This window comes from Bos indicus, chromosome 1 (assembly GCF_029378745.1).
Source record: "Bos indicus isolate NIAB-ARS_2022 breed Sahiwal x Tharparkar chromosome 1, NIAB-ARS_B.indTharparkar_mat_pri_1.0, whole genome shotgun sequence".
Taxonomy (NCBI): Eukaryota; Metazoa; Chordata; class Mammalia; order Artiodactyla; family Bovidae; genus Bos; species Bos indicus.
This window is the reverse complement of record NC_091760.1, coordinates 54,442,684-54,462,499: the sequence shown is the minus strand read 5'-3', so window position 1 is coordinate 54,462,499 and position 19,816 is coordinate 54,442,684. Positions and strand designations below refer to the sequence as shown.

The window sequence follows — 19,816 nt, the reverse complement described above, 5'->3', positions numbered from 1 at the left end:
GTGAGTCCACAGCTCTAGCCCACCAGGCTCCTCTGTCCATGGCATTCTCCAGGCAAGAATACTGGAGTGGGTTGCCATTTCCTTCTCCAGGGGATCTTCCCAGTGCAGGGATCAAACCCAGATCTCCTGCATTTCCTACATTGTGGTGGATTCTTTACCACTGAGCCACTGGGGAAACCCAAGTAAGGCTGACTAGATCTTAAATCTTGGATCCACCCACATCCCAGTTTTGCTGCTTTAGATGGTTTATTTAAACTCTGAAAATCAGTTTTCTTTTCTGTAAAATAAGAATAATGCTACCTGTAAGGCTGTTGTTAGAATGAGAGAGAATGCATGGAGAGTGACCAGCACGGGGCTTGGGATGTGGGCCTCCCCCAAACAGCTTCCTAAAATATACTAACAGTTGTTCTTTCACTTAATAATAAATCAGTTATTTTCATGTGCATATCAGCTTTAACTTTCTACCTTCATTTCAAATTGATCCTACTTTTAAAACAACTGATTTATGGCAGGTCGTGAATATCACCTGGAGATCATATTCCACCTGAATATTTTCTGTTGAGCAGAAGTTGTACTGCATGACTTTGTTTCCCTTGTTTTTATCATATACTTCTAGAATTTCACCTCCTGGGGGAAAATCTTTTTCTTAAACTTTCTTTATAGATGTAAAAAGTGTGCCTTAGTTTCTGAGGCACACACATTTTACAGAGACCATGAGAAAGCTCGTTTCCACGTATTTCTCTTCCCCTCACTTGAACACCCTCTACAAAACAACACAGTAATGGAACCAAACTCCCTTAGGAAACAGAAATTTATGCTTCCATATCTTGACCCCCATTTAACTCTTCCCTGTAATCTACTCTATCCTAAGAACATGATGTATAAATCTATAAATGTTTTGGGAGTAAAACTGTGAATAGGCTCTCAAACTCTCCTGAGGCTCACCAGATGGCTTTGTCTTCATCCAATTTCCACCCCACCCTTCAACCTCAAAAGAAGATCCTTCCCTTACCAAACCCACTTTTTAGAGTTTTGTGATTCAGAATTATGAGAAATTGGAATAAAAGAACGAAATGTTCTCATGGTAGGGCAGGCATGTGAAGGAATGGGGCAGTGGAGACTGCTGAAGATGGAGCATCAGGATTCACATGGAGGAGCAGATGGGAGAGGGAGGGGGTGTTGTGCAGAAACCTATAAATGTCTTGCAAGTCACGTTCCAGAAACGAAAGACTTGCTGTTATTTTGAAATTAATTTTTGGCTAGACTGTACTCATGACTCATTCTGAGGCTGAACCTTGTGGGTCATAATTTTTCTAATTAGTTTGAATAAAGGTTTATAAATTCGTGTGAGAGTAAGCCACAATTACAGAGCCACTTGGAAAGTTGTTAGATGTTAACATTGTCTACAATGATAGACATGGATAAGAAAAACAGCTTAGGTCCGTGATTCCCAAATCTTAGGATATATAAGACATTACTGAGGAACATCTTAAACTGCAGCTTCTTGGACTCCATCCCAAGTAGTTTTGATGTTCTTGTTCAGGTTTATGTCTAGGAATCTGTATTTTGATGTCCACACTTGATTCTGACATAGAATTTATGAACCCCATTCTGGCTCAAGGCCAATGTCAGACTTCGTACAGTTCTATGTGCCATGGGGGCTCCCATAGTTCAACCACAGAAATACAAGTTTTCCTTTTGGTTGCCCCAAAGAAAAGCTGGTTTGGACATTCCCTATTGCATGCCTCCTAGTCACATTTGGAGAAATATCTTGCCTTTTCTGTAGTTCCTTTTTCCCCTCTCACCCATCCTAAATCTATAGATCAATTGAAGACAAGATTTGTTCTTTTTTTACAGAAGAAGCATTTTACTTAACGCCCTCTCCAAGATTAACACAAACTATTAAATTACATTCACCAGAATTGTCTCACCAATGCAAATTTATACAAAATCTTAATGGGATGAAAATTGGAAAGGGATATCTGACTGCAGATTGTGAGGATTAATTTGCCAGACCACATAACAGAATGCTCCAATGAAAACAGGAAATGTTTTGCTTGCAGGAGCCTTTGAAAGAGGCCGCACTTGTTTAAGTAAAAAGGTCTCCTCACCCATAACCATCGACTTTGACTGTAGATGAGCCAAATTGCCCATTTTAAAACCACACAATGAAAATACTTTTGCTTGTCTCCTGGTAGAGGTTGCCTAGAGCTTTAGAAGCCTGGATAAGAAAATGTGTTAGGACCACCCACCCACTGTGCCTTATCATAAAATACCAAATGTTCTAAAGACAACATTGTTCAATCTACCTTGTTGTCATCCATCATGCCCAGGTGACACTGAAAATTGTGATCACTGAAGCAAGACTCGTAAAATGAATCATCACAAAATATCATAAAATTTAAAGTTTTATGGAAATACTGGAGTGTCCACCTTATAACAAACCAGCTCAGTCTTCACAGGGAAGATGCTTCTGTGACCTTTTGGTAAATATACACAATAACTACCCAGGAAATGACTGTATTGATTGGTCAACCCTGGAGACACAGGAACAAGACCCAGAAGCAGATGCACCTGTGGTTAGACACCGTATTACCCACCTTCTATTCTCCACACCTGCCAGTCCTGTTTCTGAAAAATAATGGTTGTGTCCCACCAAATCTGGAGATGATATCTTGATGTCACCTTACATTTCAACTCTCTAATAACTTCCCTTGTCCCAGCCACAGCTCTGCTAGGGATTAACAAGTGAAGTGGAAGTGAGCAGTAGGAAAAGCAGGTGGAAGAAAGGTAAAACCATGTAATGTTTTGGGCACATTTGAGCTGACTTCTTTTAGGACACTTCTGCTCTTGAGAAACCTATATGCAGGTCAGGAAGAAACAGTTAGAACTGGACATGGAACAACAGACTGGTTCCAAATAGGAAAAGGAGTTCGTCAAGGCTGTATATTGTCACCCTGCCTATTTAACTTATATGCAGGGTACATCATGAGAAACACTGGGCTGGAAGAAGCTTAAGCTGGAATCAAGATTGCCGGGAGAAATATCAATAACCTCAGATATGCAGATGACACCACCCTTATGGCTGAAAGTGAAGAGGAAGTAAAAAGCCTCTTGATCAAAGTGAAAGAGGAGAGTAAAAAAGTTGGCTTAGAGCTCAACATTCAGAAAACAAAGATCATGGCATCTGGTCCCATCACTTCATGGGAAATAGATGGGGAAACAGTGGAAACAGTGCCAGACTTTATTTTTCTGGGCTCCAAAATCACTGCAGATGGTGATTGCATCCATGAAATTAAAAAACACTTACTCCTTGGAAGGAAAGTTATGACCAACCTAGATAGCATATTCAAAAGCAGAGACATTACTTTGCCAACAAAGGTTCGTCTAGACAAGGCTATGGTTTTTCCAGTGGTCATGTATGGATGTGACAGTCAGACTGTAAAGAAAGCTGAGCACCAAAGAATTGATGCTTTTGAACTGTGGTGTTGGAGAAGACTCTTGAGAGTCCCTTGGACTGCAAGGAGATCCAACCAGTCCATTCTAAAGGAGATCAGTCCTGGGTGTTCTTTGAAAGGAATGATGCTAAAGCTGAAACTCTAGTACCTTGGCCACCTCATCGAAGAGTTGACTCATTGGAAAAGGCTCTGATCCTGGGAGGGATTGGGGGCAGGAGGAGAAGGGGATGACAGAGGATGAGATGGCTGGATGGCATCACTGACTCGATGGACCTGAGTTTGAGTGAACTCTGGGAGTTGGTGATGGACAGGGAGGCCTGGCATGCTGCAATTCATGGGGTCGCAAAGAGTCAGACACAACTGTGCGACTGAACTGAACTGATGGTTGATTCAAGTTGTTGTACAACAGAAACTAAAACAACATTGTAAAATCAATAATAAAAATGACTGAATTAACTTGAAAACATTTTAAAATGTGGGAATCTCAAAAAAAGCCATTAACCAGCCAAACAGGCTTTGCTTTACATCCATAAACACTGGTGGATTCTCACTTTTCTTAGACTTGGTAGAATTAAGTCTCAAGTCTTAAAGACTTAAGCACATCACTTTATAGACCAGTAAGCCTAAAGTCCTTTATTTCCAAGGAAAAAGGATACTTTGTCACATCCTGTTTTTGTAAATATAATTTGACATCCCAAATATTCCAAAAAGAATCAGCTGATAGCATCTTTTCCTGGGCTGAAGATGCTGCCCATTAGCAGCTGAAAGCACATGGAAAAACAGAATGGCCTGACACCTCCCCTAGAGCTGGCCACCTTTCTTAAAATAGTCGAGCATTTGGCTGAGCAAGGTTTGAAGTATATGATTCTAAGAATGGCACAGGATGCTTTTCAACTGGGAATGTTTTACCAATTTAAAACAGGATGAGGGGAACTACCTAAACTTGCACCCCTTAATCTTTTCTAAGATTTAACACAACAAAATCTTTTTAAAAAATTAATTTTGATTCATACTGAAAATGATGGGATTAAAAGGAATCCTGCAGATTAGCAGCCCAAAAACTTCAACCGGTTTCTCTAAAACAGTAGGGAATTTAGCTACATACTGGATGTTTCCCTGTAATTGAAAATTGGCACCTGGTCTTCTCCCTGAGTGGAGGCAAAAACCTGAAGGTATTCAGAAGAAACCACTGTAGGGTGTTCTCTGTGAGAACTCAGCCTTCCATCATGGCATTTCAGACTCTTTTTTGTCATAGGAAGTAAACATTTTCAGAACTTTCCTGGTTTCAGGTGGTTAAGACTCCACACTTCCACTGTAGCGGGGTACAGATTCAATCTCTGGTTAGGGAACTAAGACCCCATGTGCTGCACTTGGCCAAAGAAAAGAAAAAGTGTACCTTTTCTCTGAAAATGTTCTCACTTATTTATAATTATTTGTCTCTATACACCTTACACCAGTTCTTTTTAATAAAGTTCCAGGGAATAGTTTCATGCCAAGATCTCATGAGTTGTATTATATTGTACTGAAGGTCCTGCTCATGAATGATGACTTCACAAATAAAAAATAATTGGCCTTCTTAAATATTTATTTCCCTTTCTACCTTGCTTTCCATAGGATGGATTTATTGACTTAAGAGTTTATTGCTGCTGTAAATCCAGTAGTACAAGAAAAATGAAGCAAAAATTAAAGTGGTATTTTGAGCAATATGATGTCATCGGAAATGGTTCTGTTGACTAAAGGGAACATCTTTGTGGTAAGTGAAGTAGTGAGGCATCCTTTGCAGGACATTCTATAGTTAACTCCATCTTCCTCCTGTGGAGGCAGTGACAATTCCCTATGTGGTTGGCTATTCTTGGGACGTGTATTTGGAATGGCTGAAGCAATGTCAGTCTCTATCCTGTTGGTTACTGAATGTGCGACTGCATATCAGCATTTTCTTCTAGGTGCAGTCCACTCTGAAGTTTACACATTTAGAACGGTAAATGTGTATTTAGAAAAATAAACATAGGTTGGCCACCTGATGCAAAGGGCCAACTTGTCATTGGGAAATGACACTGGGAAAGATTGAAGGCAATAGAAGGGGGCAGCAGAGGGATAAAATGGTTAGATGGCATCACTGACTCAATGAACATGAATTTGAGCAAACTCCGGGAGATAATGAAGGACAAGGGAGCCTGGGGTGTTGCAGTACATGAGGTCACAGAGAGTCAGACACAATTTAGTGACTGAATGACAACAACTTATCTTTTTCTCTGCCTCGGTGCAGAAAGTCTCGTGGGGAGCAGCTGAAATATAAGATGGTTTATATAGCAAGAGACATGGATGAAGAATAAAGGTCCTAAGGAATGAATCTTTCTGGGAACTTGACTAAAGTGTTTTCTAACAGATTGCTCAGGGAGCTCAGATCCTTTCCATCTCTGAAATTCGAGGACTCCCTTTATAAGTCTTAACCCCCAACTCTCTGCTAATGGAGTGAGGATAGTGATTATAATGGTATGAGATGAAATGTATCCCAAGTAAAAGTGACTAAGTGGGGCACTGTGCCTGAATAAAGATATGAAGCAAAATAAACATTATGAATATTATACGCTGAATTTGTGAATGTCAGAACTAGGATCAGATGTCACAGAGATGATATGGTCCAAATTCTCTCATTTATAGATGAAGCTGAGTCACATAATGTGTGGTATAAGAGAAACTTGTGAGGAAAAATCATTGGGTAGAACTATAATGACTATTTCAACAAAGCTGTTACACTATTTAGTAAATATTAACACATGGGAAGAATTCAAGAGTATGATAATACTAATATTGCTTCTACTTGAATCTCATCAAAAAGAGTACCAAGATATTTTGTAACTGAACTTTGTAATGTTAAAATTCAGAAATTCTGCATACTTATTACATGTTGTAATACAAAACTGGGAATCTAAAATGTTCTACAGAGTGCCCAACCCAGTATAAAATTTTAAATAACATCTTAATATATACCTATTTTAAAAAACACTAAGTATATAATACGGCATACAAATACTAGGGTGCCTCAAAGCAGTGCTCCAATCATGAGGTTTGTATCCTGGGGTCTATGGATCTATTGCCTTCAGGAATCCTTGGCCCCTCTTAGAATCAAGTGCAAAATTTTGCACATGATCCACTTTTTTTCCCAGGGGAGGTATGGGGTCAGGTTTGCAAAAGAACTAGGAAGAGCTAAAGGATTAACTCTTTTTGTTGTTCTAAATCTTACAGGAAAGTTTACATAGATTCTCATTAGTTGAAATGTATAACTTAAGTTAGTGAGCCAAGGAAAGAAAAATAGCTAATTTGAGTTTTTCCCTAAAATGTTTAGAAAGAACAAAATGAAAACAGACAAACTGAAATAATTAGCACAGAGCAGAAATTAATAATTGATGCTATTTGTCTCTGATTAATAAAGTGTTAAAAACAGTAAGATGTAATTCTGGTAAAGGCACTGTGGAGGGACCATAAATTGATAGAACATTCCTGGAAATGTGGTCTGCATAACAGACTGAAATGTCTCTTCAGTTTTAGAGTCAGTTACTTTTTGTCAGGAAAAACAATTTTGCCAAAGATGAAAGTTCTGATTTACATCACAGAATCATCTAAAATCAGATCAGATCAGATCACATCAGTCACTCAGTCGTGTCCGACTCTTTGCGACCCCATGAATCGCAGCACGCCAGGCCTCCCTGTCCATCACAAACTCCCGGAGTTCACTCAGACTCACATCCATCGAGTCAGTGATGCCATCCAGCCATCTCATCCTCTGTCGTCCCCTTCTCCTCCTGCCCCCAATCTCTCACAGCATCAGAGTCTTTTCCAATGAGTCAACTCTTCTCATGAGGTGCCCAAAGTACTGGAGTTTCAGCTTTAGCATCATTCCTTCCAAAGAAATCCCAGGGCTGATCTCCTTCAGAATGGACTGGTTGGATCTCCTTGCAGTCCAAGGGACTCTCAAGAGTCTTCTCCAACACTACAGTTCAAATACACATTAAAAAAATCTAAAGGAGGAAAACTTTTAATGCAATGAAATATATAATTATAAAAAATCAGTGGTCTATAAACAAACATTCTACATAATTACAAGTGAAGAAAAACACAAAGGTAAGGAGTAATACATACTGCGTAATTTTTGTCAATACATAGTAAGATGTTAAAATGAAATTCAGCCCAGGTATCATTAAGATTTGAAGGAAGTACTAGTATAGACAGAATTTACTAGTAGTTAAGGAAGCAGTTACAAAGGAAGTAGTTACATCTTAATCACAATTCAAGGGTATAAAATGGTCAAGATGAGGGCTTGGGAGAAGGATTACTGAAGAGGATTTCTCATGTAAGAGCCCTCATGTCAATTGCATGAGGTTCTAAGGACACCAGTTAAGGTGTGGATGTGCCCTGGAGTTTAGGGAACACACTGTTCCAGTCATACCTGAGAAATCTAAAGAAGCAGACCATGGCAACAGAGTCTTGGGGTAAAGTTCAGTATATGTCTGCATTCCTGGAATCTGCTGGGACCAAAAATGCTTGAGTGTTTCCTTGGATCAGATATGGGCCACTGAGAGAGGAAGCTGGTAGAGAGCTTTCTTGGATCTTGTCCAGCTGAGTCACTTGGAGAAGTGAGGAATCCTCAGGAGAAGAGAGGTGGAGAGTGGTTCTCAGCCAGGAGCTATTTTACTCTCCTCCCTCAGGGGACAGCTGGCAAAGTCTGGAGACAATTGATTCTCAACTGGAGAATGGGGGAGGGTGTGGTGCAACTGCTGTCTATTGTTAGAGCCCAGGGATGCTGTTAGACATCCTACCACGCATAGGATGGCACAGGACAAGAAAGAATTGTCGAGTCCAAAATGTCAGTGACGCAGATGTTTAGAATTGGGTTTCTAAAGAAACAGCCTCAAAGGCTGTAATCAAGTGCATGATTTCACGTCTAGGAAGTTGCAGGAGAATCTCAGTAATGAACAGGGGGTGGGAGGCTTCAGAGAAGGAATGGGCTTTAAACGTCTGCTATCCAGAGAGCTCTGCAACCGTGATCATGATGGTATCTGCCAAATCAAGGCTCTCTTACTCTCCCTTTATCTCCTCCTCCCTCCTGCTCACACTCGGAGAGGTCAGAGAAAGGGCTTAGCAAGGTGGGGGAGAAACAGATGTACTAAAGGAGGAAGGAAAGAAAACAAACCATGCCTCTTTGCCTCCCCGCCCCGCCATGCTTCTCCTCAAAGAAGAGGGAAAACAAGAGGCACCCGACAACTCCCTCCAAATTATTATCCCCTTAGGCCTTAATCTTCCAGTCAATCCTTCATCCCCACTTATGTTGCCTGGAGTTGGGTGATGGACAAATTCTAAAAATCTCATCATCTCTCACTGTGACTTACACATGCAGTCGAATATCACTTCAGGATGTGGGAATACTGGATGTCTCGCCAAAGTTTTGAGGCTTCTGGGGTCTCTGTCAAGACAACTGAGAAAGCCTAAACTTTCATCTAATAGGAGACTAACTACATGTATCTTAATCATTGCACTAAGTATTATTTAACTGAGATCTCGGCTTGCTAAGGCCAAGAGTGGTGCTTTGCCACCGTTAACTGTGATTATTCCTAGGATTTAAGATTAGTTATGTTTGGGAAGCAACAAGAGAGAGTCCTATGTGACAAACTGAAATGTTGCCAACAGTTTTTCTCAAGATTCTCCTGTTCAATCAAGATAGTTACGTTCGAATTCCCACATGACTGATCCATTCTCTCATTTTCTTAATTTCTACATCCAATATGGGTCATTAAATTTAGTCACTTGGGGCAAGAATGGGGGCGGGGAGAGTGGTTAAATCATCCCTCTAGGAAATCTGGAAATGTCTTTTTCCTTATGTCCCCTGACAGCTTTTATGATGAAAAGTTGCTGGCAGACTGAGAGAAATTCAGGATCCTTCCAAGGCATGCATGTCTGTCTTCCCAGTTGATAGCTCTGCAAAAGGGCACAAAAAAACAAACACACCAGTGGCAGAAGCCAGAGAGAAAGCATTAGATGCTTATAGAACACCCTTTTATGTTCATCATAAGATCAAAGATAAGTCTAAAACTTGAGAAAACTGTCTTTTCTGGGTCCAAAACCACTGTGATATTTTCTCCAGTGGGCTGTTAGTATCTTTTGTTACTTAATATGTTGAATGGATCCCTTTGTTCTGTGTAAAATAATACCTTAGACTAAACTCAGTTCATTTAAGTTCCAAGTCTCATTACCCAGAACTGACATACAATCTTTTTATTTGTTTTTGAACTGAAAACAGGTTGGATAGCAAACCTGAAATAAACAATTCTGTCACACTGAGGTAAGAAATGTTGCAAAATGAATTTGCTTCCAGAAAAGTTGAGCTTAGATTTAGTTTGCAGAAGGTGCAAGCCTTCAACCACCAGCAAACTGAGTCCTGAAGAGTTTAACACATTGGTGTTTTGTAAGAGATGTAAACAGTGATAAAATAGCCCTTCACCTCAGGCTCACTTTCCTTATTGTGTAGGAGATAGATGATTTAGACAAAACCATGAACCTTTCAAGAAAATGTACTTGTGATATCACTTCAGTTCAGTTCAGTCACTCAGTTGTGTCCGACTCTTTGCAACCTCATGAACCACAGCACGCCAGGCCTCCCTGTCCATCACCAACTGCCAGAGTCTACTCAAACCCACGTCCATGGAGTCGGTGATGCCATCCAAACATCTCATCCTCTGTCATCCCCTTTTCCTGCCCTCAATCTTTCCCAGCATCTGGGTCTTTTCAAATGAGTCAGCTCTTCACATCAGGTGGCCACCAAAGTATTGGAGTTTCAGCTTCAACACTTGGGTTTCACAATTTGACCAGTGCAATGTTCTGCAGCTGATACAATTTGACTGAATATATACTGACCCCATGGACTGTAGCTCGCCAGGTTCCTCTGTCCATGGGATTCTCCAGGCAAGAATACTGGAGTGAGTTGCCATGCTCCTCTCCAGGGAATCTTCCCAACTCAAGGATTGAACCTGGGTCTCCCACTTTGCAGGAAGATTCTTTACCATCTGAGCTACCAAGGAGGCCCATATTGACCATACTTATATTCAATGCACAGTGACTGACACTTTGTATATATAAAGGGTGAAGGGAAATAAAAAGGGGGGAAAGTGGGAGAGTAGGGGATGAAGGACTCTCTGCTGTTTGTTTGTGGATATGTTTTAATTTTATGAATTTCTTTTTACTGGAAGCTTCTCATCAAATTACGAATAAACTTAAGTTTTCCCTCCTAACTTCAATTATGCCATCTTCTATCAGATTTTTCCTTCTCCTTGACGATACACTTCTGGAAAGAGTTGTCCACAGTTGCCTCCATTTCTGCTCTCTCCGTATTTCTACTGTCTGCTCACTTGTTCGTCTGTTCGTTCTGCCCTAAAACCTGGTTTCCTCTTTATCTCAGAAATGTTGCATTTCTTCAGAGGCAGGAACAAGAAGACACAACACAGACATTCCAAGAGAAGGGAGGGGGATTACACCAAATGGATTCAATCAAGGGATGATCTTGAAAAAGTAAGTTTGAAATTGTGGAAAATTAGTAAGAGATGTTAAAAGGGGATCAGGGGAGGGAACAGATATAAGGGATTGAAAACCATGTTTGGCATCATTCCACAGAATCAACCTACCCATCACGGATCACTTGTAGTGAACACTGGAGGGCAGTAGAGGCTCATGTTGAACGTAGCAGTTTGCTTAGTCAAACGTGGCTGCTTACTACTCTGCAGGACATGAGGAGGAAGCTGGGAGAGAGTTCAAATGAAAGCACCGCCATGAGCAATCCAAACATTTGGGCAAGAGTATAATTCTCAGAAAAACAACTTGAAAATATATCAAGAGCAAAGAGCTTCCTCTTAAGGACCCAGTCCCGCATCTACCTCTTAGTCTCAAGTGAGTATGCTGACTTACTGGTTTACTAAGATCAAAGCCACTTGGTGTCATCACTTTATATAAGTCTACATAGATGGAGAATAAAGTAAGTCAGTACATGTGAAAGCTGCAAGGAACAATTTCAGATTGCCCAGAGTTGCTGAGGAGGCTAAGTGAAGTTAGAAAAGAACCAGAAAAATGGAAAGCGGAGGACCTGATGAGGCCAGTGCAAAACTTGATTTGAAATATGTACCTGAAATGGTAATCATCAAGCAAGAGAAATGCTGGAGATTGTTTTTTGTTTTAGACTTTAATCCTAGAGGTGCTGCAGGGTGGCAGGGACTGGAGTAGAGAAGGATAAACCATTCAACTCAGGGTCAAAATCGTTGATCAAAGGGTGAGAGTTCTGAAAGTAGATGGACCATCATGAATACTTAAGACTTAGCATCATAAGTGAATTTCAAAAGGACAGATCAAGAACGTTTGAAAATATCCACAACTCCTGCTTGTAGTGCTGGTGAGGGGTGGAAGGGGTCTAGGAAAAAGTGACTTCCCATAGAGAAGTATGAGAGGATGGTGGTATCCTTATGAAGAGGCTCCGTTTGAAGAGACAGATAACATGTTCCAGAAAACAGAAAATTATGCAGGAGTCATTTACATTTATGTAATCTCCTAAAGAACAAAGAAATGGTAAAATGGGAAGTGTGGTTGGAAAGGGCCTAGAAATAAAGTTGAGTTGAAAAACAATGTAAATCTAGACGAGAGAAGATGTTGGACACAGGAATAACTGAGTTCACCTGCAATTAGGGAACTGGGATTTTTGACCTGTAGTGATAACTCAGATCACTTCATGGGAAATAGATGGGGAAACAGTGGAAACAGAGTCAGACTTTATTTTTTGGGGCTCCAATATCACTGCAGATGGTGACTGCAGCCATGAAATTAAAAGACGCTTACTCCTTGGAAGGAAAGTTATGACCAACCTAGAGAGCATATTCAAAAGCAGAGACATTACTTTGCCAACAAAGGTCCATCTAGTCAAGGCTATGGTTTTTCCTGTGGTCATGTATGGATGTGAGAGTTGGACTGTGAAGAAGGCTGAGCACCGAAGAATTGATGCTTTTGAATTGCGGTGTTGGAGAAGACTCTTGAGAATCCCTTGGACTGCAAGGAGATCCAACCACTCCATTCTAAAGGAGATCAGTCCTGGGTGTTCATTGGAAGGAATGATGCTGAAGCTGAAAATCCAATACTTTGGCCACCTGACACTAAGAGTTGACTCATTGGAAAAGTCTCTGATGCTGGGAGGGATTGAGGGCAGGAGGAGAAGGGGACAACAGAGGATGAGATGGCTGGATGGCATCACTGACTCGATGGACGTGAGTCTCAGTGAACTCCGGGAGTTGGTGATGGACAGGGAGGCCTGGCGTGCTGCAATTCATGGGGTCGCAAAGAGTCAGACATGACTGAGAGACTGAACTGAACTGAACTGAATAACTCAGAAAAAAGGGGATACTTTATGGTTTCTGGAACAGCTTACAGAATTAATAACATCATTTACTCTGATATAAAAACTCATATCTTAAATATCATTGGCTTTTATAAAATGAAAATACCAAACTAGTCACACTTTATAATAACAATGAACCACTCTTTCTTGGCAAATGCATATACAGAATTAAAATTGATAGAATTTGCTTTTATTTGGAAATTATTGGAGGTGGTTGTATCATCTCAAGGGAGAGCTGGGCCATTCCATGCATCAAGATAAAAGTGCTAAAATTGTTGTACAACGACAGCCCAGTGCACCAAAGGGCAAGGAAGAGAAAGTAATGAAGACATAGATGGTTGATATTTGTTGAAGTATAAAAGGATTTTGCCAGAATTTGACAGAGGAGGATACAGGGCTTCACTCAGACCTAAAGGGGAAATGAGTGTCACAGATGAAAATATCTATTCACATTTTTATAAGTTATACATACCTCAAATAAAACTTTTATTGTTATCATTGTTATAAAAACATTGGTGTTGGTAGAAATGGAGATGTTTAAATGTAGCAGAATAGTGTTAACCATGTCCCAACATATCATTTTCTGATTTCTCAAAATAAAAAGCAACAAACACAGAATTTGTATCTGATCCAATGTATATTGAGGCCAAAGATAAGAAGACTCCAGCACACTCAGATGCAACCAAAAAAAAAGAAAAAGAAAACTTCAGGGATTTATATGAAAAATCCCAATTTGACTGAAAATTGCAAAAGGATGACCAACATCAATTCTGCTGGAATAGAAAAATGCAGAATAGATACTTTTAATTCCAGACATAATTATCATGGTAGTTAGCAAATCAAAGTTATATCAAAAGAGAGGTATAGGTTTAGTGCTAAGAAAATAAAGAAACAAAGAGCTATCAGCTCCATGAGGGCAAGAAGTATTTCTGGTTTTTTATGTACTTTGGTGTTTCTTGTGCTCTCACACTTTCTGGCACATAATAGGTTCTCCATAAATAGTTGTATAATGAGAATCTGATAAGATGTCATGGAAAACAAAGGAAGAAATAAAGAACAAGTAAGCACAGTATGCCTTGCTATCTGTAGGAAGAAAGGCATCTAAGAGACTAGTTTGGAAATGAACATATATGAAAATGGGTTTGTTTAGTCACTAAGTTGTACCCAACTCTTTTGCAACCCATGAACTGTAGCCCGTCAGGCTCCTCTGTCCATGGAATTCTCTAGGCAAGAATATTGGAATGGGTTGCCATTTTCTTCTCCAGGGGATCTTCCCAACCCAGGGATTGAACCAGAGTCTCCTGCATGGCAGGCGGATTCTTTATAGTTGAGCCACCTGGGAAGCCCAAATATGCATTACAAATGTCATAAGATACAAATACAGATCTATTAGAACTTAATTGCCAATGGAAAATATTAATAGACGTGAGGTACAGAGAGAGGTTAATGGTGGATTCTTTCTTTCATTACACTTCTCTGTAGTGCTGTTGTTGTTTTTTACCATGAGTACGTATCATTGCTATTACTCAACAAGTTAGCTTATTCTTATATTATGAACAAAAGCATCTAGGAAAGGAGATTTTGAAGAGAATCACAAAGACGGAAAATCGAAGCTCAATATTCAATATCACTGAAGAATGAAAATAGAAGGGACAGCAAGATGTCCCAGGATAAATGATCAAGCATGGAATTCTGCAGCCCTTACTTCAGGAAGAATAGCAATCGGCATGTTACCATGTGCCTCTTAGGACTCATTCTTGACATGATTTAGGAAGATTTATAGACACTTGTTCACAACCACAGGTGCAGAAACTGTCCAGGCAACAAAGTGCCAAATAGCCCAGGGATAAAGGAGACTTAAGTGGCTAATAATAAACTGTGAAAGTGAAAAGAAACAGAATGAAGCCAAAGAGAAAATGAGAGGGTGGTTAGTAAGGAGGTAATTTGGGGTAAACGAAAACAGGAACATGAAGACCTTTTATTGAGTGACTAACCAGAAAGACCAGTTTCTAGACTGGAACACTGGAAGCAAACTGGGAAACTGGGAACTACCAGGAAATAATAGGGAAATCAAGTTTCTTTATATGAGACAAAAAATTGCAGCTTTTTTATAACACTCGGCTATAAAATACTACTAAAATCTTCTAGTGCCACCTTGCTAACGAATACAGAACTTGTGTCACTTTTTCTCACCTCCTGAGACTGCAATTCCATCTTTGCTAATTTCCCAGCCCCAGCACAAAATTTCATGTTCTTATTAGAAAGAATTGAAAAGCAATTCCTTGACACTGGTTGGTTTCTTTTCTAACCAACCTGACTTCTTTAGAGGAAAAAAAAAAATGCTAATGGGGGCATACTCAGTACATTTTGATATTTTGGAAGGAAGATGCAGTTTGGGGCTTATAGACACTTAAGATATTAATGGGAAGAAAGACATGATCCAGAAATACCAGCAAAACAACGGGATTCCAGAAACAAGATTAAATATTCATGGGTCACTGTCCTATCGCCAATAAAACCACTGAACCTGGTCATGAGTGATGATGGAAAAGCACCCATAAAACTCACCTTCAGGGTCCCAAACAGCCCTATATAATGTGGCTATACATTCTGTGTATTATGTATATTTCAATATATAAAATTGTGCAATTTCTGAATTATATGCCACAAAGATTAATGTGTTTCTAAATAGAAAACAAAAAATAAAATCTCAAAGCTTTAATTTAGGTCCTGGGTCCCATGAGCTCTGGCTTGGTCATTTCTCATCAACTTAGACTCATGACTGGTTGATCTTTTGATAGGAAATTTCTGGACCTGCACAGGCAATCCTTTCCAGGGAGACACAGATCCATCTTTTTACTTTGTTTGGGCATAAATCCACAGACAAATCAAAGAGGACCAGGAAGTAATGTTTAAGAATATCAGATAAAGGAAAGCAATTCATCAGCTGAGGTTTTCTGAGCACCTCCCATCTTTGCAGCCCTGGTTGGCCATGCTGGTGAAGCCATGCCGTGGAGGAAATGGCAACTGTAGTAAGGCTCGATGAATGTTTGAATGCTCAGTCTTAGGAGGAAAAGAGTGAGGAAAACTTCAAAATAAGTATGTTAGAAATAGTAAATATTATTTAAGTTGCTTTTGGTAGAGGTTGGCTTAATTTGGAAGGGAGAATGTTTTTGGTAAGTGGGTTAGATAACATGAGAAAAGCAAATATGCAGAATTCATAGGTATTTTGAAAAGCATAACAGCAGTGAAAAATTCCATCTTAAGAGTAAATCTTATAAGTTGTGACAAGAAAAATTGTAACTATGTAAGATGATAGATATTGACTAAACTTACTTTGTTACATCAAGTTATATTGCACCCCTTAAGGTAATATGTCAGTTACATTGCAAATTTTTAAAATTCCATAAGTATTTCATCTTTTTTCTCATTTCCACAACTTGCATGGCTTTTGAACATATGCTACTATATCCTGTGTTTAGTTGCTCAGTCTTGTTCGACTTTGTGACCTCATGGCTTCTTCTATCGCCTACTGTGATAATGGAGAAGTGTTGTTACAGTTGAGTGGTCAAAACAGATTTCAGCTCCCATCTCCACTCCCACCTCTCTTGCGGTCATACTGAGCCCCTAGAAATCTAAAAAGCTTTTTGGGTTGTAAACCTAGCAGCTGTGTTTTCCCTTTGCAAAGGAGACATTCTTATTTATGACCCCCTGCCCTAGGACCACTACAGCATGTGACTTCCCCACTGCACACTTACTTCTCCTTTTGAGTTTCAGATTTCCTTCCTTTTCTTTGGTTTGTTCCACAGTTGCACTTTCCTGGGATGCATAGGGAATTCTGATCCTACCTGCTGTTACTGGGATTTTGCACAGACTTCTTTGGCATAAGAAAACATAAAGGAACAAAGATTAGATTTCTCTCTTTAAAGAAATCTTATTTTGCCATGGATACCAAAAGGAAAGGATATTATAAAAATGTGATTTATACTTGTTTGTATTTGAGCCACAGTTGTGGTCATTAGATATTTGTCTTCGTCCGTTAAAGGACAGGTACAGTTGGTGATGGACAGAGAGGCCTGGCATGCTGCGGTCCATGGGGTCGCACAGAGTCGGACACAACTGAGCAACTGAACTGAACAGTTAAACACGTGCTTTCGATTCCTGCTGACTTTCTGCCTCAGGTGCATATTCCCTAGTAAGCTACTCAATGTAACTTCACTTGACTTTGACTGACCTCCCACCAAGACACACACTCTAAAGTACAATCTCCTTGAGATTTGGAAATTTATCTGTGCTTTTCAACCTGAACATACCCATTAGTATAATCCAAATGACTTAAGTCGACAGAGAACCCCTCCTCCATCCCCCACTGTCCAACGTTGAAAAGTTTGTCTTGTGGGCTGAAGGTGGTGGAAAACACAGCAGCTGGTACACATGGGTATAAATCAATAGTTTTGTAGCTAACTGGAAAAGCTGGTCAGTGTAGACCTAAGGCTTAAGTCAAGGTGACACAATGAGAAATATAAAATCAGAAAAGGAGAGAACTACAAAACTGGTGAATGAATAAATGTTTACCCTTCTGTACAGCTTTGGATAGTCCTTGAAGTCATTTCCTCAGGGAGAAGAATGTTAAAAACAGCCTTGTGAACAGTCATTTCCTTCTGATCTTAGAAATCAGCAGTTTTCATGCTACTATGACTTGGCCATATGTTCAAGATTCAGTTCAGTTCACGTTAGTCGCTCAGTCGTGTCTGACTCTTTGTGACCCCATGGACTGCAGCACACCAGACCTGCCTGTCCATCACCAACTCCGGGAGTCCACCCAAACTCATGTCCATTGAGTCAGTGATACCATCCAACCATCTCATCTTCTGTCGTCCCCTTCTCCTCCCGCCCTCAATCTTTCCCAGCATCAGAGCCTTTTCCAATGACCCTTCACATCAGGTGGCCAAAGTATTGGAGTCTCAGCTTCAACATCAGTCCTTCCAATGAACACCCAGGACTGATCTCCTTTGGGATGGATTGATTGTATCTCCTTGCAGTCCAAGGGACTCTCAAGAGTCTTCTCCAACACCACACTTCAAAAGCATCAATTCTTTGGTGCTCAGCTTTCTTTACAGTCAAACTCTCATATCCATACATGACCACTGGAAAAACCATAGCCTTGACTAGATGGACCTTTGTTGGCCAAGTAAAGTCTCTGCTTTTTAACATACTATCTAGGTTGGTCATAACTTTCCTTCCAAGGAGTAAGCATTTTTTAATTTCATGATGCAGTCACCATCTGCAGTGATTTTGGAGCCCAGAAAAATAAAGTCAGCCACTGTGTCCACTGTTTCCCCATCTATTTGCCATGAAGTGATGGGACCGGATTGCCATGATCTTCGTTTTCTGAATGTTGAGCTTTAAGCCAACTTTTTCACTCTCCTCTCTCACTTTCATTAAGACGCTCTTCAGTTCTTCTTCACTGTCTGCCATAAGGGTGGTGTCATCTGCATATCTGAAGTTATTGATATTTCTCCCGGCAATCTTGATTCCAGCTTGTGCTTCTTCCAGCCCAGCGTTTCTCATGATGTACTCTGCATAGAAGTTAAATAAGCAGGGTGACAATATACAGCCTTGATGTACTCCTTTTCCTATTTGGAACCAGTCTGTTGTTCCATGTCCAGTTCTAACTGTTGCTTCCTGACCTGCATACAGATTTCTCAAGAGGCAGGTCAGATGGTCTAATATTCCCATCTCTTTCAGAATTTTCCACAGTTTATTGTGATCCACACAATCAAAGGCTTTGGCATAGTCAATAAGGCAGAAAGAGATGTTTTTCTGGAATTCTCTTGCTTTTTTGATGATCCAGCAGACGTTGGCAATTTAATCTCTGGTTCCTCTGCCTTTTCTAAAACCAGCTTGAACATCTGGGTGTTTATGGTTGGTGTATTGCTGAAGCCTGGCTTGGAGAATTTTGAGCATTACTTTGCTAGCATGTGAGGTGAGTCCAATTGTGCTGTAGTGCAGTAGTTTGAACATTCTTTGGCATTGCCATTCTTCCGGATTGAAGGTCAAATAATCAATACTGTATAGAGATGTTAAAAATGTATGTGTGAACACAGGTATTATATACTACCTGATGTTCTCAACTTGAAAAGAGATTGTCACCTGTATTTTCACCTAACAACCCTAGCATTGAATGCTTTCTATGGAAGGGTATTCAAGGAATTAAGAGTCTGAGATGAAAGGATCTAAGAATACCAATAAAAATGCCAGTGAATATATTGTATGTTAGTGAGTGGTGTAGACAAAGCATTTTGCTAATTGTTCTTATTTTCTGAGAGAAATGACTTTGGAAGGATTTATCAATGGCATGGAAAAAGATCAGGGCCTTCTGGAAATTGTTTCCAAGAGCTTTGACTTTTCCAATGTACTGAAAGTAATCTGTGGTGGGAAATAGCCAGACACTGGAGAAAGGCTTCTTCTGAACCAATTGACAAGAATGGTGTAGGGACAGCGAAAGTTGAGAAGCTGTGGAATGGATGCAAAGCAAAGCACTCAGCTTTCGGTGGATTGAAAACTCTCAGTGGAGAAGAAATGTGATTTTCTGCATGTGCCTGCTATTGATTACATGTTTTTATTATCATTGGTAACCACTTATGAATACCCCACTTAAGTTCCACAGAGAACTCTCATAAAGATTCTAAAAAGAAGCACTGCTGCTTCTGTTTATGCATCAGTCCTCGGTCCACATGTTAGAACATGGTTAAACTGAAGGATTGCCTCCATGGCTATCAGTGCAAACTGGAGCTTGCATGTATGTTTTCTTGCCCACCTAAAGTAGTCTGCATCTTATAGAACTGGATTATGCAGACAGTGTCTCAACAATTTAACATTCTTAGATTAAACACGCATTTGACATATGTATTTGCTGCCTCTTGGCTCTTGT

General features: G+C 40.0%; 1 protein-coding gene across 1 annotated transcript in view; it reads left to right on the top strand.

Annotated features, from left to right (window-relative positions):
- The window catches only part of GUCA1C (guanylate cyclase activator 1C), a 39,294-nt gene extending 19,916 nt beyond the window's left edge, over window positions 1-19,378 (top strand). The window contains 6 exon segments of the mRNA XM_070801152.1: window positions 5,073-5,186; window positions 6,705-6,736; window positions 8,405-8,602; window positions 9,829-9,885; window positions 9,887-9,934; window positions 19,210-19,378. Of these exon segments, the coding sequence (XP_070657253.1) occupies window positions 5,073-5,186; window positions 6,705-6,736; window positions 8,405-8,602; window positions 9,829-9,885; window positions 9,887-9,934; window positions 19,210-19,378 (618 nt within the window).
- The last annotated feature ends 438 nt before the right edge of the window (window positions 19,379-19,816 follow it).